At 38.5% G+C, this 23,141-nt stretch overlaps 1 protein-coding gene across 5 annotated transcripts in view; it reads left to right on the forward strand.

Moving 5' to 3' along the window:
* Positions 1-23,141, forward strand: part of MAST4 (microtubule associated serine/threonine kinase family member 4) — a 583,079-nt gene that overhangs the window by 194,152 nt on the left and 365,786 nt on the right. For all 5 annotated transcript variants that reach the window (XM_032145417.2, XM_058433847.1, XM_058433846.1 and 2 more), the window contains exon 3: positions 2,457-2,581. In XM_032145417.2, the coding sequence (XP_032001308.1) occupies positions 2,457-2,581 (125 nt within the window). The remainder of the gene's footprint in view (positions 1-2,456; positions 2,582-23,141) is intronic.

Raw genomic sequence — 23,141 nt, forward strand, 5'->3', positions numbered from 1 at the left:
AAGATTTTTCCAGTTGTTCACTGAGTAAAAATACTTTGCCTTTAATTTTTTCTATTGTACATTAAATTCTCCCAAGTTTTTTTTTTTTTAATCTACCTTCAGTTTTCTTTAAAATGAAGCATATGGAGGCAGAACAACAGTGAAGCTATAGTGGGTTCTCTCCGTCATATAAACTGTGGCATCATGTAGCTTCTGTACCTCTTATGATGCCCTTTTCCAAAACATAAAGAAAATGCAAATAAAATACAAATAAATAAATACAAATAAAATATAGAAAATGACATAGAGAGAAAAAAATGGATTCAGATTATTAGAGGTTTTTATATTTTTAACAAGTGAGTCCTTCAAATACTGAGCGATTTCTGTATTAAGGAAACCATTTATTCCTGTAATATTAATGCAGCATTCCTAAATGCAGTCTATAGTTTTCCTGCTCTTCCTCATTAATTACCTGCCTTTGGGCCTACAGGGGACCGACTCCTCAAAGCTGTTCTTAGCTCAGCTTTTAGTGTACATTTCAAAATAAGGAAAGGAAAAAATTAAAATTCTAGACTTCACATGCAACATACCTTGCCCAAAAATATGTCTGAATGTTTTTGAGATGGTGATCAGAACTACAGAAGTTCACTGTCATTGAATTTTCAATGATAGTGTTTAAATTAATTGACATTTGCTACATTTATTTGCTTGGAAAAAGTCAATCTATTATGTAGGATTGGTAGGAAGCAGGTGACAAAAATCAGTATCACATTTTTCTGCAAGAAAATATAGGTTGTAGAAAGTAAGTCTAGAGGAAAATCACTAAGGATGTTGATCGTGGTTTTCTCTGGTGTGATGATAGGTAATTTTTGTTTCTTTGTATATATTTGCATTTTCTTCTCGTGAATGAAAAGCCCATCCCAAATAAAGAAGATACTTTTCATTTTTACTTCTGTTATGGCTAAGTAGTTAACAGTTACTGAGTACTTACAAAATTCTCTGATCCCCTCAATGACTTTACATAGTCAGGTTTATCACCCCCATTTTAGAGATGGAAAAATCAAGTCCAGGAGAGATTGACTAACTTTCCCAGTGTCATTCAGCTACAGAGCAGGATTTCAAAAGGAGATCTAATTTTTCTCCAGAGTCTGTGCTTTCACTCTATAATAAAAGAGTGAAAAAGCAATTTTGGCAAAAGCAGCCATTTTTTCCTCAGCAACTAAAATACAAATTTTTGAAAGCACTTGACGTAAATAAAGCAATGGGCTTCTTCACATGGACAGTTGATGGGAGATGCCCCTAGCTCCTGTGCTTTGGCAGTGCTGGTAGTTAGCATGTGCAGTAATGGTAAACTAGTTAATATACTGCAATCATTATTAACCAGTACAATATGCTTATGAGATGCATGCCTGAGGGAAAAATGAGAAACAGATGTTACCTGTGCTGCAGGACCACCAGCTATGTATGCTGCAATCCCTCATGATTCTGGACAGGAATGAGGCTGGGGTCCCCAACACATGGCCCTAAGATGAGATTCTTTGTGTGGTCTGCCATCTTTTCATTGTCTGTTTTTTTGGAAGGAAATGTCTACATGTTCTTTCATCGTTTAGTAAATATTTATTGAGCAGCTATTATGGCCAGTAATTCTGCTAATATTGTGGCAAAGCAGATGAAAATTAAACACAGTCTCTACTTTTACTGACCTTTATTGCTATGTGAATATTCATGTCCATCCTAACTTTCCTGAAGTCAAAAACTATCATTTCTTGTGTGTTAATATTAGTCAAGGCCGTGTACCAAGGAAGTAACGTGCTGTGAATTGGTTCAGCTGTTTGACTTTTAAAAACATATGTGTATATATTAGAGTTCAAGGTTGATGGAAATTACTCAGTGAACCTAGACTGACATTGATGTCCTGATTTATGCAAATGAATATGATTATGTATCCCACAGACACAGTTGGATGGCCACCTGCACTTCAGAGAAAAAAGGAGCTGGGGGGAGAGGCACCAGCCCCATTTCATCTTGAAATAATTCTGTTTCCTTTTGTTGGTCATGATCTCCACTTTGTAGATTATTTTATAATTGAGTCCTAGATCACTTTCCGTATTAGATTTTTTCAAAGAACACTTAAAATGTATGCACTTCTGGATGCTGAGAATGCTTTGTGTACTTACATATATTCTCAACGCATTCCCTTGGTATAGGCAGATGGGAAAAAAACACCTCATCCTACCTTGATGAGGCTACACTCATGCAGGAGGTGATGTTGGGGGTCAGGGCCAGACTCTGCCACTGGATCTCCTGACTTAATTAGAACAAGTTTTCCCAGGTTGCTATTAATGTTATTGCTGGGTATGGCAGAAGTAATACAGAACAAGGTTGGCCAGGAAGAGACACCCCACCCCCACCCCCATTGCAATAAGACTACTACCGTCTGCCTGTCACTTACATTGTCTTCTCTTTAACTCCAACAGGGAGGTACCTCCTTCCAAACCCGGTGGCGGGACAGGCCTGGCCGGCCTCTGCAGAGACGTCCAACCTCGTGCGCATGCGCAGCCAGGCCCTGGGCCAGTCAGCGCCCTCACTCACCGCCAGCTTGGTGAGTGTACGCGGGCGCCAGTGGAGGCTGCTCCAGCTCACCACCTCCGTAGGGACAATTTAAGTTAATTGAGTTTAACTATATTTAAACTTACCCACATGTGACGTTAAGCACTATTTGGCAATGTGAAATTCCTTGCTTTCAATGTGCTAATTTCTGCACCTGTACCCAGTTTGGAGGCTTTCTCTCAATTTTGGCCTCATCTCTACCCTTCTCCCAAAAGAAATGAAAGTATTTCTAGGCCTTTTTGTGGCTTTTTATTTGGAAATAATATAAAACTCATGGAAAAGTTGTAAGAATAAGAAAAATTCTTAGAATACCAGTTTATCCTTTATCTAGATCTGACTAATTAACACCTTGCCCAATTAGCTTCATAATTTCCTTTCTCTTTGTGTATATGTGTATGTATATGTGTATGTGTACATACACACATGATTTTTTGAGGTATTTGAGAGTCCATCATTTATATATCATAGACCTTTGTTATCACAGTTATCAACTGGAGTAAATTTATGACTGATACAGTCCAGTTATCTACTCTGCCATCTGTATTTCAGTTTTATCAATTGACTCATTAATGTCTTCTATAGCATTTTCCCTCTTTCAGTGGAGGATCCAGTCTAGAGTCATGTGTTGCATTAAATTGTCCCTCTCTTTAGTCCCATTTAATCTGGGATGTTTCCACAGTCTTTGTCTTTTATGACATTTGACATTTTTGAAGAATTTTTTAATGGCTTATTTTTAAGGGAATATTTCTCATATTTGTTTGCTCTCTCCTCATGGTGAGATTCAGGTTTTTGCATTCCAGGCAAGAATACGACACTGGTGATGTCATGTCCTCTTAAGGAATGAGGTCTGGAGGCCCATCACATCCATCTGCCCGTCTCTGTGATGTTAATTATGATCATCCAGTCAAAGTGTTGCCTGATTTCTCCACTATAGTTACCACTTTCTCTCCCGCAGTCTATGGGCAACCTGGGAGGCACTTTTAAGCAATGCAAATACGCTTTTCATCAAAATTTTCCCCAAGCATCCATTGGTGGTTCTTGCCTGGATCGCTCTTTTCTGTGTTTGGAAATGGTGATTTTTCCAACTTCAGCACTCTCCATAAATATGTGTGTATTTGTTAGCAGCATGGATTCGCACATTTCTATTATTTCCCCGGTGTAGACCTTTATATTTAACATGCTTATTAGAATTTTTTTTTTTTTTTTTTTTTGCTGGTGGGTCCTTCTTTGTTTTGGCCTTTGGCTCAGCTTAGAAGTCCGTACAAGTTACTTTTGCATGGGTGGTAGGGTTGTATGATATGGAAATAGATTTTAAACACCTATTATTGATGAAGATTCAAATGATACGTAAATCAATGTATTGTGTCTTATAATTTTATGCATTGGTAATAAATTATGTTGGATATTTGGAAATAATGCAGTAATGGATGCAGATTTTGTTCAGGTCTAGCCTCTAGTCCTGCTTTTGCCATTAGATAGCTGTGTAAACTGGGACAAGTCCGTTTCTCAAATTCTCTCACCTCATTTGTACCTGTAAGATGAAAAGAGGCATTAAACGGTCTATAAAGTCCCTTTCTTCTCTGGAATTCCGTGATTCTTCTTTCAGAATAATTTTGAATGTATGGAATAATTATCTTTAAAGAAATTTCTTTCAGGATAGTTTATGATTTCAAGATTGACTAAACCAAAATTCATATTTTTTCTCTCATGAAAATATTGGGACTTTTAGTTCATTTTTATTTTCATTTTTAGGGACAAAGTCTTGCTTTTTTGCCCAGGCTGGAATACAGTGGCACCATCATAGCTCACTGCCACCTCAGACTCCTGGGCTCAAGAGATCCTCCTGCCTCAGCCTCTTGAGTAGCTGGGACTACAGGCGCATGCTACTGTGCCCGGCTAGGGCTTATTTTTAAAAGATACAATTAACCTGATGGTAGAGAGCATTTTCCTCCATCCCATCCCCAAGTCCAAAGTGACTTTTTCTCCTTAGGGAATTTTATTAAGAGCTTATTTTACTCTGATTATTTACTTTTTAAGGAAAGAGGAAAATGCTTCACAATTTATGATTTTTTTTTTTTTTGACAGAAGTGCTTTTTTAGCCACTGCAACATTATTCTTTACACCTAAATAGTAATCCTGTGTGTTTATTGCCAAGTCAATCATTGTAATTCAAAGAACACTGTCACAAAATAATATGTTTTCTTAAGTAATGTATCTTCTTTTTGTTTGTTTTTTGAGATGGAGTTTCACTCTTGTTGCCCAGGCTGGAGTGCGGTGGCACAGTCTTGGCTCACTGCAACCTCCGTCTTCCGGGTTCAGGTGATTCTCCTGCCTCAGCCTCCCGAGTAGCTGGGATTACAGGAGTACACCACCACGCCTGACTAATTTTTGCATTTTTAGTAGAGACGTCGTTTTGCCATGTTGGCCAGGCTCGTCACAGCCTCCTGACCTCAGGTGATATGCCTGCTTCGGCCTCCCAAAGTGCTGAGATTACAGGCATTAGCCACCATGTCCAGCCATTCTTAAGTAATATATCTTCTTACTAATACTAATAGTCACATACCAAGAAACAGAAACTGACTTATTCATTGATGAAATGCATGTCACCTGACCTAAGATATTTGGGAAGAGGATGCGGTAAGAACTATTAATAGAAAACATGAGAAGACCACCTCCCAAAATCTATCAGATGACATTGTTATCAAGGAATCGCTTAAATTATTAGCTTGTTTACCTGCAGGTTTTTATGTTTATAGTGTTTGCTTAATATAACACTGGGGAAAATGCTGAAATACCATGTAGAAAAAACTTACAATAGTACCTGGCATATAACAATCACAAATGTTAGCAATATTATTATTTCTGTTGTTGTTATTATATTGTAGGTAAGCTTGGGCACAGAAGCCAGAGTGTGATTAGTCATTTACTACTAGATAGTGAAGGTTTAAAATTTAACCCTTATCTTTCCCTTCAGAGAGTTCATTAGTTCCTAATTATAGTCTACAGAAAACTATTTGCCCCTCACCTTCTGTTGTATTAAGAGCAGCAGCCAGAGGAGAGCTGCCAGACGGACGACCATCTTGATTTCCTTATTAATCTGCTGCCATGTGCCGAGATTTGGATGCCCTATCACTTATTTTGACATGTCACTCAAGTACATGTTAGTGACCTTTCCTGCTTTTAGTACCGCTTTTCGAACCACACAGCTAAAGGGGCATTAAAGTTGATCTGTTTCGTGTTTCTGCCTCATTAGATTGGATTATATCAAAATTATCTCTGCCAATTACAACTAATAGATCTGAGAGAGAATTGTGCTGAAGAGGTGGGAATGTACACCTTGTAGAATTTTTTCTTTTTCCTTCTTCTCTTTGGCTTTCTCTTTTCCTTGTCTTCCAAACAAATTGACATTTGCGGAGGTGCGTTGTGCAGTAGAACATTCCTCATGCTGATGATCCTTTCCTCCTGGCCTCTCTGTCTGCCCCTTGCGCCTGTCGTAGAGCTGTAAGCCATCCTTCCCCCGACTCTGCCTGACATATATCATGGCACACCTTCGTTTTTGTTCTTTGTGTTTATGCCGAATACCTCCCTGCTAGACTGCAAGCCCCTTGAGGGCAGAATTCTTGTCTGATTTTTACTTTCTACTTTTCACTGCTCTCAGGACAATGCCTTGCACATAGAAGGCATTCAATAAATAATGTTGAAGGAACAAATAATTATTTATGGAAAAGTGACTTTTTTTTTTAGTTGCAAGGTGAGCACGATGGTGTGATTCTTCATGCTGTAATGGGTGACCTAATAAGACCATCCATCTAAAATCTCTATGGCTTTGCTGTTCAGTGTGCATCTTACAGTTGTGATTGGCCTTAAAGTCCATGTTACAGGTTAAATCCTATTTAGTTTCATATCAGCCACTCAAAAAATATGGTGACAAAATTTGTGAAGAGAAGAGATTGTTAGTGTCTACATTCAAGGAAATTTCATTAGTCTGCTTTTAAGCAATCATGTAGTCACATTTGTTTATATATTTTGATTCATTGACTAAGTTGAAGTGATGTGTGTGTTCAAGTATGGGGGGGATTGGAAAAACAAGGAACCAAACTGGTTTATGTCCAGATGATAGCATTACACTCGATATGACAGTTCCGTGCCCAATTGCAACAAAATACATTTCAGAAAAGTATAGGCCCTCAACGTGAGAGGTATTAATATGTTAGTAAGATATAAATGAAGGCCCTGAGGTTTGGTAGGTATGAATTTTAGTAAACGCATGACCTTTAGTGATTTAAATGCCATAGGCAAGCTTGAAGGTATTGCTAACTACCTTCTCAAGGAGGAGATTAATTCCCAGCCTGAAGTATCTAGTTTTCCTTGGCAATGCTAAATGTAGTTGTGTTCCCTTTCCCAGACACATTGGGCATTTCAGATAAATGGCATGTTGCCAATTCATCCTAAGTAGCCTGGTAGCTGGCAGAATACATGCTCAGCCAGTGTCCGCCTGCTGGGACACCAGCCGGGAGTGCTGATGAAGTGTCAGATGTATACTTCATATACATTAATCTGAAGAGGGGAAAACTCATTTTCCCATTTGCTTCTTCCATCTTTCTGTCCCTCCTCACACACATGGGTAGTTTATCACAGAAGTCATAGTCGTCAAAAGCCGGGGGATTTATACAGATGCTGCTTTCTGGCAAGAAAGATGGAAATTTCAGGAGGCAAAAGCAGGACCAGTGGCAACTTATTTCTTTGTAGGAAAATAAGGGTGTAAGCCTTTAGGATGGAAGTTTAAAATGGCTATGTGGCCATCATCAGAAATATTCACTCCATTTGTACTTGGGAGTAATAGATAGATGACAGAAGCACCATGAACATTAGTTTCTGGTATTTTTCTCCATTTTTCTGGTTGGTTGGAATCCTGTGCCTCATCTTTTTTGTGTGAAGATTTCATTCACATTCTTCCCATTGAGGTCTTCCTTGACCATCCTGTTTCAAACTCTTCCCTATATTGCTTGCCACGTATTTCATTTCCTACGTTCATTTTTCACCAGAGCTTATCACTGTCCAGTATACCATATCGTTTGCTTATTTTATTATATATCTCTTACTACTCTAATGTAAATTTCATGGAGGCAGAGATAATTCTGTTTTCCAAGCTGTCTCCTCAGTGCCTAGAATAGTGCCTGGCACACAGTAGGGTGCTCAGTGAACTCGTTGAATGCATAAACATATGTCTCCTTTCTGTACATTTTCAGTGCTCTAGAACAGACTCTTGTATATTTATGGTTTTGTTTTTAATCTGTGACAAATTTTTTGGTTACATTATGTAGCCTTACCAAGAAGCTATTCTTCAAGCCAGAGAGAAATTAATTATGGAAACCTTATTCAGGAATTAAGCTGTAATCATTCAGTTAGAAAATGAGAATGAAAGGGAAAAGCAGAGTGGTTGAGAGCATGGGCTGCCTGAGCTCAACTCCAGCTTCTGCCATTTATTAGTCTCAGGGCTGACTGTGTGGACTTCAGCTTCTTCCTTTGTGAAATGGGGCTTATGGTTGTAATAACCTCAAAAGGTTATTGTGAGGATTAAATGCATGAACTCTAGTGCAGTACTTTGCATAGTGCCTGTCACTCAAGAAATGCTGTCATCAGTGTTCTTGGGGTTGGTAGAAAAAGTGTTTCTTGGAGACTGTGAGGTAGCTTTAGGTGGGATGGTTTTATCCAGAATGGAAGAAAACAAGCACTTTTCCCTTAGATCATTTGAATTGAGGTGGGAATTTAACCTTTTTGTCCTTACTTGCATGATGTGGGAGTAGCTTGTTTCTTTCTTTCTTATCTTTACTCAAAATGTGCCAACCAAACTGAAAAACATCTTTCTAGAATTCGTAACTTTTTTGAAAGGACAAGGTGCTTTCAAAAGCTATATTTTAACTTTTAAATATTAGGTTAAGTGGCATAATTTTATGTTTCTTTAGTGGCTGTCTTTTGACATCGTATACATTTCTTTTAATGGAGAAATTATATTTCATGATGTTCTATAAATATTAAAACCAAACTATTTAAACTGTAATATATTCAAAGAGCCTTGATGAATATTCATCTTTTTCATTTGCAAAAAAGAAATGTATTATAAGAAGTCAGGGAAAATTTACTAAATGTATGCAAAAGTGTATTTTTCCTTTTTAATTCATTCAGAATGTAGAGACATAATGTCAGCATTTATTTAGGGTACAGACTTTATTTGCAGTCATTTAATATTATATCAATACTTCATTAGCCTTATAGCTCAAAACCAAAAACCTGATCCGAAGTCCAATTAGTTAACTCCGAGAGAGTATCTGTTAAATATTGATGTCGGAATAATTTGAATGCCCTTGAATAAATTGCTTAACCAAAGTTGTAGAATTCATCTATGAATTAACATTTCTGTATTGCCATTATGACTCAATTTAAAGGCTGCATAATATTCCAGTATGTGGATTTATCATAATTTACTAAACTGTTCCCTTTAGGTTATTTCCAAGTTTTTCCTACTGCAAATAATGGTGATGAGTAGATTTTAAATAAGTCCTTATTCACTTCTAATGATTTCTTCAGGTAGATTCTTGGAGTGGGATTATTGGGGCAAAGAATATAAGCATTGTTGACATTCTCCATAGCTCTTGCTAAGCTGTTTCTAGTAATACCATACAAATTTATACTTTTAGATTGGTAAAGTGCATCTCACTATACCCTGGTCAGCAGTCAATACTGTTATCTTTAAAACTTTGTTGGTTTGGTTGTGAAATTATTATTTTAAATGTATGCTTTAGTGAAATCAGTATGGTTATTGGACCTGTTGAACTCTTATGATAACGTCAGTAGATAAAGCGAATGTGAAATTAGGGTTATCTGTGCTGCCTCCTATAACATGTTTCCTTTATTCCCTAAATCAGCTTACCAAACCAACTGTTGGTAACCTGTATTGCTCTTGGGATACAGGAACTGCTGAGTGTGATTACAGTGTGTGTAGCTGAAGGCATTATTCCAGAGCTCAGAATTTTTTTTCATCTGGAAAGTAGTAATCTCAATTGTGAAATAGTGCCTTCAGCTGTGGACATTATAATCCGAGTCTCTGGAGTGCTTGTATTCGAGGAGTAATACATCTCATAGTTATTACCCTCTGAGCTAGGTTCTGTTTGTAGTGAAGGGATGAATTTTCATAACTCAGTGCTGAAATAGCAGTAGGGAGCCCTGAGCAGATTATTATAGGTCAGGCCTAATCCATGAAGATAAATCTCATTATAGGCTCACCTGAGCCCAACCACAGAGTAGCTGGTTTAACATGAGTCTGTAAATCAAAGATCAGCTTAAAATGAAGTCTAAAATCCTCTCTGTCATCCAACTACTGTCTCTGTGAAAAGATACTCTAAATGTGTATTCTTATTGTAAACACGGCTGGGTGCCCAATGGGTAATTAGCAGGCATGTGAAGGGCATTGCGATTCCGTCTAAGAACGAGTGAAGAACTACATATTTGGGGGAGAAGTTTATTTTTCCTAAAATGAAATTGCACTCAGAGCAGTCACTTAAAATGTCCTCGTGTCTTAGTTTTTTTTCTTCTTTTCATTTTGCAGAGGTTGAAAAATGTTCATTACCTTCTTTAGGTGTTGTCCTTCCTGGAAAGGATTGGGCACCAGCTGGAGTGTTTCCTTCCTGGAAAGGATTGGCACCCTCTCTGCATGGGTCTCTGCATGGGTGTGCCTGGACAGACCAGCCAAGTGTGACTTTTTGTTATCAAAGGCCCATTTGACAGTGAGGCAAACGGTGTCCATATGCATTATGTGGGAATTAAAGAATAGAAACACATGCTTTCTTTTAATTGTTTACCATCACAGAGTGGAGCAAAACAAATTTGGAACAGCCATACTACACATATATGTACATAGATCTCTGCATGGTAGAGCTTATTTATTACCTGTTTACCCAACTGGTGTGCCCATTTAAGAGGTGGACAGCTTGTCCACCAAGTATGAAGAGATGATCCATAGGGTGGTAAATGCCTGCACCTAGCTGTACTATTCCTTACTGTATCTGTAGCACCAAGGACAGTGCCTGGTCTGTAGTTAGTACTTAGAAAATAGTTGTTCATGAAAGGAACACTGAGGAGATCTTAATTCTGTTTCTGTCATTTTCAGAGGCTCCTGGTGCCCAGACTAGCTAAATGGTTAGGCTGTTCAGGATTTTACTGGTTTCCATGTCTGAGGAAATGATTAAAATAATGTGGCAAAGTAGTGACGGCCGCTGTTAATGGAAATGCCCACTGGTGTGGACAGGTTCCCCTCTGGTGGACTGCTGGGGTGGCACAGCTTGTCCTTCTGGCATCCTATTTCCTCCCATGTTAAAATACCAGCATTGACCTGTTGCTATCTTATTCTCAAAAGAAACCAAGAAACCCATAATAATTAGACAGCGGTTTGTTGGGGGAAGGATATTGGGATGTAGCATTTCCTGTCTTGGGAAAAATGAAAAATTATCCTTTTACTTCAGAGACTTCTTAGGAAACCCCTGGTTATTGTGGCTCTGGGAAAACATGCCTCAATATGTTTCCTACCTTGCTTTTTCTAGATACAGTTTTATGGTTAGTATAATGAGTAGTAGCGGTAATTATACTTATTCCGGGTTCATTGGCACCTGAAGCTTCAGTCTACTCTGGGATTCTGAATCAGTGTATTCCCCAGGATGCTTATTGATCAGTTAATCGGTTATTAATGCATTCCCTCTTATATGACTAGTATGAAAAGCTGTACGAAACGTGGTCTTGCTTTTAAGGAGCCTACAAACTAGTTGGAAGAAGACTTTTGGGAAATCCAAGATCAAGGTAGAAGATAACAACATGCTGGAGAGTTTGCAGCCGTGAGAATTCATAGAAAGAGAAGAATGACTTGACCTGCAGGTGTCTGGGAAAACTTTGCAACTTGAACTGAATGTTAAACGTTGAGTAGGTTTTGGTTAGGCAAGCTTCAACGCAAAGTGGAAACTGAATACAGTGTGATGGGGTGGGGAGTGGTAGATAAAGGTGGGCAGTGCAGTGGACAATAATGTTTCTTCTTAATGTGATATTTCTAGGATAGTTGAGAAGGCAGAGAAACCACCTGAAAACTCAGAGGCTCATGGCTATCAGTGATGAAATTAGTTCTGACTTAGTCTGCATCCTAGAACACCACCACCACCACTCATGGTGATGCCATATAAGGTGGATGGTGAGCCTTCACGTCATTTTCCTAAGTTAAGCTAGCCTTTCTAATTTAGGAAATCTCCAAGGTGGAAAGCATGGTATTTTCTGGTACTTTAGCCAAAAGGAAGTAAGTCTGTGCATTTGTTAGATTCAGTGGCTACATATTCATCATGGCCTACTGGACTGTGAGATCTTTGTGATCCGACACTGGTAATTTGTTTTTAAGTGAAATGTAGAGCAGTGTGGTAACGTCCAATTTAGCTACTTGGGATCTACTAAATCTTTTATTGTTCAGGGTACCTCGGCTTCCATTAAAAAAAGTCCTTCAACAGTGAGTGCTAAGCAGTGGCAGACATTTTTACAAATAATACGTAGAACATAAAGCCCTTGCTCAAGTTTTGATAATTCTGAACCCATACTAGGAATGGTTGTCATTCCAAGCCCTAATGCTTCTTCAGGTTTGTTTCCTCAGATCCCAGACTTCTGTTCCTCCTGTCTGTCATTTACGTATTTGTTTCTGTATCTTTCTTTCCAAGGTGATTCACCAACAAAACTTGAATTCTTCTCTGGATAGTGCATGTTCTAGACAGTCTAAGAATTGAAGGTACATTACTGTTTTCACAGTAGAATTCTGTATTTAGTGAGTAATAATTGGGTTCTAGTATGTCATGGATGAATCTGTAACCCTAAGAAAACAGGCGTATACATTTATCATTCTTTTCACAAGAATTAATGCCTTAAGTATGAAATATCTCTTCATTGCCTGTAACCAACTTGTTTTCCTTTGATTAGAGATGCCTTCTGCCTTGTTTATATGGGTGCTTAGTTAGGTTTGTATGGGTATTTCCTTCCTTGTTTGTATACGTGTAAGTCAGCATTTTTCCCCCTTTGGTTCCTAAATAAAGTGATGAAGTTTAGCTTTATAAATAATGTTGAACAAGTGATACTTTGTACCCCCTTTTTATAAAGCTCTGATTTTAAAGTCATCAGTTAAACTTTAAAAAACCTCCAAGTTTTGTTCCTGTTTTCTGGACACATTCATCTCCTTGACAGATTCCCACGATGGAGGGTTGAGGTTTCTCATCTTTAAGTGCTTCTGGAGTTTGTCAGAATAATGGGTGGTAGTGAACCATCTGCCATTCGTTCCTCCGACCTCGGACTCCTCTTCCCAGGCTCTTCCTTATTCCGGAAAGAAAACTCTTCTCTGTGTAACTCTCTTCTCTGCCTGGACAATACCTGTCTGTATTTTAGTGTACACACTGCCTCTTCCTTGCCCTCTTTACCCACCCTCACCCCAACCCAGGTTACATGACCCTCCTTGGAACAGTGCATATCGGAACCAAAGCGTTTATTATATAATTAAGTAGGACTGGAAGCGTCTCTTCCTGCCTTCTCCCCCTTCTCTCATCATCCCCAAAATGGCCTGAATGCCTAAAGAGCTCAGGAAAATGAGCTGTACCTGTTGAAGATGTGAATCTAGGATATTTCCTTGGGTGGGCTCTTTTAAATGACACCAGATGCAATATCATGGACTTATATTTGGTTGTGCCCATAGCACCTCTACATTTGAATTGAACTTTGAGAGCTCTGCTTTTGAATATGAACCCTGTTACTGGAGAATTTCTTGGATGGAACAGATAGACCTTGGCTCACCCCTTTCCCATTGTCCAGAGAGATCATGCTCTGCTGTGGCCCTAACCTGAATTGTGATCAGTTGTGTAAGTACTTGATTTAGAATTTAATTGTTATAGGCAGTTTAGAGTAATGTTTAAGAGCATGGGCTCCAGTGCCTGGCTGCCTGGGTTGGAGTCTTGACCTTACCACTTACTAGATATGTGAATTTGACCAACGAACATAACCTTCCTGTGCATCTGGAAAATGGGAATATTAATAGTACCTATCTCATGTCGTTGTTGCTGGAGTCAAGTGAGATCATACAACTGAGGATATCCACTTGGAACACATAAGAACACAATAAATATTAACTATTATTGTCATCTTGGACAAGAGGAGCTGATGTATTATTAGATTACGGAATTTAAGTTTCATTAAATGTACATCCAAAGTTTATGATTTATAGAAGTGATTAAGCTGGCCTTGTGATGATAAGCTTTTCTATGATTCTTTTCAGATAACTGCAGATTTGCCATGTTTTCTGCAGGATAACTTGTCAGACATAAGGCTTGTTTGAAATTAGAAGTTATGGGGGAAGGATAATAAAACATTTTTGACATGAGTAGACTTTATAAGAGATGATGCCTTTACAAAATAAAAAGGCATTCTTTCAGTTACATTTTGGTAGATGGGATAAAGAAAATGTGGGTGCAGATACACCATGGAATATTATGCAGCCATAGCAGTGAACAAGATCATGTCCTTTGCAGGAACATGGATGGAGCTGGAGGCCATTATCCTTAGCAAATTATCACAGGAACAGAAAACCAAATACTGCATGTTCTAACTTATAAGTGGGAGCTAAATGATGAGAACACGTGGGCACAAAGTTGGGAACACCAGACACTGGGGCCTGCTTGAGGGTGGAGGGTGGGAGGAGGGAGAGGATCAGGAAAAATAATGGGTACTGGGCTTAATACCTGGGTGATGAAATAATCTGTACAACAAACCCCCATGACACAGGTTTACCTATGTAACGAACCTGCATTTGTACCCCTGAACTTAAAAGTTAAAAAACACTAAATAAATAAATAAAAAGTCCACTAGAAAAAAGAAACCCAACTCATTTCATTCTTCTCATTGGATTACACAGAAGATTACACAAAAGATAAGGATCCTGCTCTTCATGAATCTTCTTTTTGCATAAAAAATATGACTTGTAGGTGTTCACCATATACAACAAATATGTGACTTGAACAGATGTCTTGCTTTCTTTTGAATTAACGTTTTGTATACTACTACCACACTACCTGTATATTTGGACCTTTAGAAGATTAGCAATATTACTGAAAGTATTACTAATATTCCCATCTTTTTTTGCCTTTGTCAAATTTGGCTATCATTTGCCCAGGTGTAACAAAGTTAGAAGATGCCTGTTGGGCCTCTAACATTTTTTTCTGGCTCAGCCCATCAGTAAAAACATTTTTTAGTAAGCATCCCTAATATGTAAATGTATTTTAAAGTGATTGTTATGTGCTTAGAGGAGATACTAAAAGTATTTTAACAGGCCTGTGTATCTCCACTAGGAAACCGTTAGAGGGGACATTTACTGTAGAATTTCAGAAGGGACCTGGAGGCAAATTCGGTTGCCATCATCACCGAGAGGATTGGAGAATCCTGGGGTAGGTGATAGGGAGGTTAGAGTGTACTTGGAGTGTTTGCGGCTGTGACTATCAGCCAACCTGTAGGGAAGTGTGTTAGCCTTCATTACTGGTACATACCAGCTATCAGCTTCAATATCAACGTATGAAATGTTCTAAAACCAATAAGAAGAGATGTTAAAAAATGAAAACTGATGTTCTAATATTTGTTTTCTAAACCCCAGTTGATTATATTGTGCACCACTGGGGTACTCATACCCTAATTTTTAGACCCCTGGAATAAACTACAAGATCTGCTTTTTAAATCATCTGGAATAGAGCTTTACTGGTTAAAAAGAGTTTCAAATATTCAGTGAGCCTGCCTGTCTTCTTTTTGGAAAGGTTTATTTTATTTTTAAGTGGAAAAAATAGCAGATCTTTGTTACACATGTCATTAACTGCCACTAAATTGACACAAGTGTTGACAGCTATTGTGAGAACTATTTCAAAGCTAATTATGTTAATTAGAATGTAACATACCAGTAATTGCATGTATTCAAACATCATACCCTCACTTTTTGTGTTTTCTTTTCCAGATGTAAGACATTCATTTGTTGCTTGAAAAGCTGCAGAATTATAACTAAGATAACAAATAATTGTCAGCAAATAAAATTGGTTCCTTAGAAATATACTCTAATTGGTTAGCTATGTAAAAGACAGAAACAAATGTTAGCATGTTAAGAATATAAATTAGGAACATTGCTTATGAAATCCTTAGTTTTGGGCTTTTCATTTAAATAAGCCCTCTTATTGCAATTAATATTATCGTTTGGTTTATGACCCTTGAAAATATATTCCCTTTCAGCATTTCTTGGGGTTCTAATTTAGCTTTCTTATACATGTTAGACGATTTGCAATTTAGATTTTAATTTGATTTCTATTCTTTCAAATACCATTTTTCTTGTATTTCATTTTTATTTAAAGCATGATTCTCTCTGTATTCATGGAAGCTGGGCATAAACAAACTGCTGGAAAAATCAAGCTATTAAGTGAGCTGCGAACAAAACATTTTAATAGGAATTTCATATAACTAAACTAAGTATTTGAGAGCCCAACCAGAGAATTATGGCTCTTTGAAAACAAACTTTATGGGACTTAGTGTTCCTAGTCTACCCTCTATTACAGTTCTTAAAAAAAAAAAAAAATAGCATTTCTGTCGTTGACTTTAAATCTTTGTCACTTCTTGCATATGTAAAGGGTTAAATGTGTCTCTGCTTAATGACTTGGGGGCCATATCTGTTCGAAGACTGAGTTTTGGTCTCTGTAGGTCTTTAGAGTTTAGAGTCTGTTTTTTTCTATTGAGAGTCTTAGCGTGAGTGTCTCCCTACTAATTTGGGAGTGTGGGGGATTGTTTTGTTTTTCCAATTGTGATCTTCATAAATCACCCCAACACTTTCAGTGTCATGACCTTAATTCTCTAGGACATGCAATATACCTTTCCCAATTAAGTGGACTCATGGTCTGGCTCAAGAGTGATATTCTCAGAACGGAAGAGCGCCTCTTCCTGACCCCTCTTAGAATGACCACTGTGTAATTCTGCTTGCCTACTTTTCTGCTAAGATTTTTATTCGGTGGTTTGGAGGCAACTATCATCCTTAGCATGTAGGCTCTTTGCTTTATTAACTGTTCTTCAGAACATAGCAGATGATGAAGAAGAGTGGTATGTTTGAGGGTGAGAAACTTAGGACTGAATTCTAGTACTGACATTTCTCAGCTCTGTAATTTTGGACATCTCTCCCTTAACCTCGTGAGGTCTGGGGGTGTCCATTAGTAAAATAGGAATGGTTAGTCCTGGCAACATTGTTGTAACAATTGAAGGACATAATTTGTATCAGAACAGATTTCTAAGTATTGGGTGTATTTCTCCATATACATGAGTCTGTTTCTGGGCTCCATTTTGTAGTTGGTCAATCCATCTGTCCCTGTGCCATTGTCACACTTTCTTAATTACTGTTAACTTTTAACAAGCCTAAATAACTGGTCAAGAAAGTTCCCTCATGCCATGGTTGTTCTTCAAAAGCATTGGCTGTTTTTGGCAGGTTTATCTTCTGTTTAAATTTGCTCATGAAATTCCGTAAGCTGATTGAGATTTTGATTAAAATTACATTAAATGTGTAGATCAATTGGGGGAAATTGACATTTTTATTATGCTGAGTTTTACTATTCTAGAGCATGGTATATTGCTCTGTTTACTTAGGACTTTAATATTTTTCAATAAGGTTTTATTTTTTACAGAAAGAATTTGTACATCCTTTGTTAGATTTATTCTTAGTAACCTTAATATCCTTTAAAAATAAACATTTCTAGCTGTTTGCCAATGTATGGGAATTCAGTTGGCTTTATTAAATTAAGATTACTAACTTATAATGATTCTTATCTGTAGATTTGGAGGAGGGGGTAATTTTGCAAATAATAATCTGCAAGTAATAACAGCTTTGCTTTTTCCTTTTCCAATCTTTGTAGCTTTTCTTTCTTTTTTCTTATTTTCACTAATTAGGACTTCCAGGATTAAGTTGAATAGACGTGGTGATACTACACATCCTTGTCTTAATCATAAAGAGAATGCTTTCCACATTGTATACTGAGTATGATAAATGCTATGGGCTTTTTTTAAAAGCTCTGTATCAGGTGAAGAATACCCCTTTTCTTGTTTCTTAAATTTTTCTTTTGCTATTAAGTGCTTTTTCTACATTTATTGATAGCCATTAATCTTACATTTTCAAAAAAAAATGCAACATTGTCATGGCAAATATGTTTATACAATATTTTCGTGCATTTGGTTTATTAATAATTTGCTTAGGATTTTTCTCTGTTTACAAGTGGCATCAACCTGTAATTTTCATTTTTTGTACTGTCTTTGTCTAGTTTTAATATGAAGGTTATGGTAGCTGAACAAAGTAGGAATGTATATCAGCCAACTATTACTGTAATAGGGCTGCATAATAAATCACAATTCCCCAGTGGCATGCATTAATAAGGATTTCTTGCTGTGAGTCTGTGTGTTGGTTGGGTCAGCCCTGCTTTGGCCACGGATCTGTGGTTGGCATGGCTTCCATCCAGACTGCAGGTACGATGTCTGTCTGGCCTACTTGTCTTCCCGTGGGCCCCAGGTGGAAGGGCAGCACTTATCTGTGGTATGTTCTTCACATGCTGAAGGTTGGAAAGTCCTAGAGTGGTGAGCAGAAACAAGGACTAGACTTGGAACTGCCACAGTGTCACTTCTGCCCACTGGCCAAAGCAAGCCACATGATTAAGTCTGGCATCAGTGGAGTGGGGAAGTCTGTCCTTCCCACGGAAGTAGAGAGTGGGAAGGGTGTATTTGCTAAACAGTAATTTGATCTACCATAGGGAAACTTCCCTTTTTGTCTAATCTCTGGAAGGGTTTAAGAATGGACTTTTCTGTATGTTGCCTATAAAGGCATCTGGACTTGATATTTCCTTTGTGGGGAGACTTTTAATCCAAATTTTTAGTGGTTATAGGACTATTCTGATTTTTAAATTTTTTCTTAATTTGGTGTTTTATGATTTTATGGAAATTTGGTTATTTAAGTTTGAAAATTATCTGGTTTTGCATTCTATGTGGCATCTTCAGTTTTAAGTCTTTCTTCATTCTTAGTATTGTTTAGTTTTGTCTTCTCTCTCTCACTTTGTTCGTTTTTCCAGAGATTTGTCTACTTCGTTAATTTGAAGTGGCTTCTGAATTTCATGTCATGCTTAGAAAGATATTTTGTCATCTTCAGTTCTAACAATACTGTCTCATATTTTCTTCTCATATCTTTAGGGGTTAATATTTAGTGTTTAACCTGTTTGAAACTCATTTTTTAAAGGAGTAAAGGAGCGATTCATCTTCTTCCTCTTTTTCCAGAGATAGCCAGTTATTCCAGCATTATTACTGGGCAACTAACCTATAATACTACCTTTCGCATATACTACATTCCTAAGTACATTACAGATCTGTTTCTTGACTGTTCTAGTCCTTTGATTTGTCTTCCTGTATTTGTATCACATCATCAAATTCTTCTCATTTCATGGTATGTTTAACATCTAAGTAGGACTGGTACAGGAGCCTTATCATGCTTGCAGTTAAACTTATTTTCACTTACATTTAAAAGACTTCTCCTCATTTTAACATTTTTATATCTCTGGCAGTATCTTTATCATTTTCTTTGAAAACCAGTGAGAAAAAAATCATCACTTGTGAAAATATTGAACTGCAGCTACTTTTCTATAGTCATAGTCCTTTTGGGTTGTCATTGGGGAGAGAAACTAGTTTTGTCAGTTTTCCTTGTTCAGCTCCTAGCCTGGGTACTGCAGTGTTGAAAGGCCATCCCCAAGGCTGATGTGACTAGTTCTCTTGGAGTTTTATGACACATAACCCTGGACCTTGTTGCTTGCTAGAGTAGAACTCAGTGATGACTGCAGCCATCAGCCTGCGAAGCTGGACCTGGGTGGTGGCAGGTCTCCAAAGGCCGGGGATATTTTCAGAGACAGGCATTGAGATTGTGAGGTCCAGATCTTTTCGACGTGGAAGTTTGCTTCCATTGCCAATCTCAGGGGCTACTGCTTTGATTTTATGAAGGGAGAGACCAAGTTTCCTTTTAGTTTGCAGTTGTGAAATTATAAATGCCTCCAACTGCCATGCTAGTTGTAGCAGTGTTTTCTGCTATGGAAACTTTTTCTTGCTGGCAGTGTCACAGGAGCCAACTAAAGGAGAAGTGAAACGTTAATGACTGCACCACTTTGCTGGGCACAAGCTTTTTCCCTAAACTGTCTCTACACTGAGTTATTCAGAACATCCTCTGCCTTTTGTGCCGATGAGAAGGACGTGCTCAAAGGGGGTTGGGTGCTGACAGCACATCAGGAATAATTCCCCTCATCCATCAAGCCTGACAACCCTTGGATTCCTTACCCTGTCAGAGCACGGAGAGGCTTGAGCAGGATTGAATGGTCCCCACTTGTCTGGCATTTTAAACAAATCTGCATCTGATATAAAATTAACTAGATGCAGCTGAAGTTGCTGATGGCAACAGTTTTCACTAAAGTCGGAAGCTTCTAACCTGTCCCACAGGCTGTGGAGTGTCACACACTTGCATCTAAATTATGGCATCATCTGTGCCCCGTCTGTGCTGAAAGCTCTTCATTAAGAGGGAAAGACTGGGAGTCCTACACCAGGGCAAATAAAATCATGCTGTTGATCAGGTAGAACTTAATTTAGCTTCCTCTCTCAGGATCATAGATCCACTTGATCAGTTGGGAAATGAAGGATTAGATAACTTCTGCATTCTTTATTGAATATTTTCTATCATAAGTTGAAAAATTCCCATAGACAATTTTAAAAAATGTTCTTAAACTGGAGAAAAATCATGCATAATATACAACCATTCTTAACATCTTTAAACATACATTTTCTTTTTGTGCATCCTTGTAACGTGTGATAGAAAATGTGTACTTTTTTATTACATCTCCTGTTTTCCCCAAGATGCCAGTCTTGGGCTGAATTTCGTATCTCCTTGGTTTTCTTGCCTGTGTGATTCTAATTTCTGCCTTTGGCTTTCTCTCTAACCCCATTTTCCTTTCCTGTGGTTCATAATCTGGCAGTGGAACTCTGAGGGCTTCCATGTGGTAGCAGGTACTAAACCTTTGTCCTGGGTACCATGTCTCACATCACTCTTATCTACATTAAATTTTTAAAAAGCTTTTAATTTTTGTGGGTACATAGTAGGTACATATAGTCATGGGGTACGTGAGATGTTTTGATAAAGACACGTAATGCGTAATAATCACATCATGGAGAAAGAGTACCATCCCCTCAAGCATTTATCCTTCGTGTTAAAAATCCAATTATACTCTTTCAGTTATTTAAAAACGTACAATTAAATCATTACGGACTGCAGTCACCCTGTTGTGCTTTCATATAGTAGGTCTTATTCATTCTTTCTATTTTTATGTGTATCCATTAACCGTTCCCACATTTGATCTCTTCCCACTCATTCCTCTGATTCCCTGTGCCCCACTTTCCCTGCATAGAGAAATTTGCATTCTCATGCTCATGGGAACCGTGGGGCTAAAGGCATCCTGTCTGTTGGGCATTTCCTCCTCGCCCTCTCCCTAAACCGGGTGAGGACCTGGTTCCAGAAAGAATGTGTCCCTCGGGCAGCTGCTTCCCTAAGACTGTGCCGTCTTGCACTTCCACTCCCATCAGTGCTTTTGTGTTGGCTGCATTGATATCAAAGCCGATATTCCTGGATATCTCTAGATGGCAGCATCCACCTCCCTCTGCCTTGAGGCTATGATGGAAAAGAACATTTGACTCGCTCCAAGGATAACGTTTACTGTGCCGCCCTGGTCTTCACTGCACATGTTTTTCCTTACCCTTTCTTCTATTTCCACATGTGTTTGAAACTCTGCAGACAGTCTTGAGGTGGAATGTCCAATACACTCTTTCCCTGGCTTCCCTGTCACAGTCTTCAGCTCACCAAGTCGGAGACATGAATCTAATCATTCCATCGTGTTCGGTCCAGCGGAATTTTGTGGGAAGAGCGTTGCTTTACACTGCAGCCTGAGGTTGTTAGGTAGTTTTTTACAGGACTGCTCAGGGGGACTCGTGGGTAGCACTGCTGTCTCATGAAGGAGGTGAAGTGTTAAATGGCAGGTCCCATTCTCATAGGCATGCCCCACGCAGGCTGGGCAGCCCCTCTGGCTTGCAAAGCTCTGTTTTGGTTTTCCGAACAACTCAGTTTAACATTCATGTCAAATAGCCCCTATTAACTAAATTAGGTTTTTTTTTTGGTTCAGAATACTTTAAAGATAATGCAGAGGTCAAATCAAGCACAGAAGAATGTTCTGTTTTTAAAAGTAGTATTGTGTGGGAATTGTAGGCTAATTATACTTTTTGTTAACCTACCTGTTCTCCCGAAACTTTGGACTCCTTGAAGCCCAGCCAGTGTCGTGTCTCCATATCCTCTGCCGTTGCCAGATCAGGGCCGGGACACAAGAGAGTGCTTCAGAAACATCACTCGCATTCACAGCATCCTTTTGCCCTGCATTTGGTAGTGCCTGATCCTGTAGCCCAGACATTTATCTCAGAATATTTAAACACACATTTTCTCTGCCTTACCTTCTGTGTTCTGGTGGAATCGTGTTCAGGTGGTTTAAACAAAATCTGGAGCAGCTCAGGAGGCGCCTGTGTTCTACTGGAGGCGGTGCATGTGTCCCAGGCCAGCCTTTTCCCTGCCTTCGTGGAAATTAAACCCACGCAACAGAGATGAGCCAGACTCTGAATTGTAAGAAGCATTTTTGTATGGCACTTCATTGGGAGCTGTACATGTGGAAGAGGTATTTCTTTTCTGAGGGTACTTAAAAAATGAGACCTAGAGTTTCTCTTTGGATCAGAGGGATCATTCCTAACTGTTGATTACACTGTGGCTGCCTGTCAGCAGGTACATCCCCTTCATTCTACATTTTTCTTTCTTGATGCCTTTCTCTACATAGTTTGAAACAGAACTTCGCCTCAGCCACCAAAATGTGGTGTTCAGATAGTTGGCTTTGGACTCGGAGGGAAAGGCATATGAATTCATCTGGGAGAAAACTTACGTGGAGCTGGCCCTTAAGGCATTTCTACAGTGATCACTAATTAGAAATGTTCTTGCCACATGTCACTTTTCTAATCAACTAGAGGAGCCTTAATGGTCACCCGTGTCACCATTACAAATTCAAAACTGTATAGTTGTGATTGGCAGTCGATCAACAACAACTCGTAGTGTCCTCATTTGGGGGATAATCTTCCTGGGAGGAAGAGGTTCAGTCATCCTGTTGTCATGTTCCTTCCTTCATCGCTGCTGATTTGCATTTTCACAGTAGCTTTTTAAATAGAGGAATGTATGAGAAAGAAAAAGGTAGCCCACAGTGTTGCTATTCCATTGACATTTTTGTAAGAAGTAATATATATACAATATTAGAAAATCCCAAGAATACAGAAAGGTATAAAATAAAAAATGATTCCTTTATCTCTTTCTCCTTCCTATGAGTAAT

The sequence above is a fragment of the Hylobates moloch genome, unplaced genomic scaffold (assembly GCF_009828535.3).
Source record: "Hylobates moloch isolate HMO894 unplaced genomic scaffold, HMol_V3 SCAFFOLD_23, whole genome shotgun sequence".
In the NCBI taxonomy this organism is placed as follows: Eukaryota; Metazoa; Chordata; class Mammalia; order Primates; family Hylobatidae; genus Hylobates; species Hylobates moloch.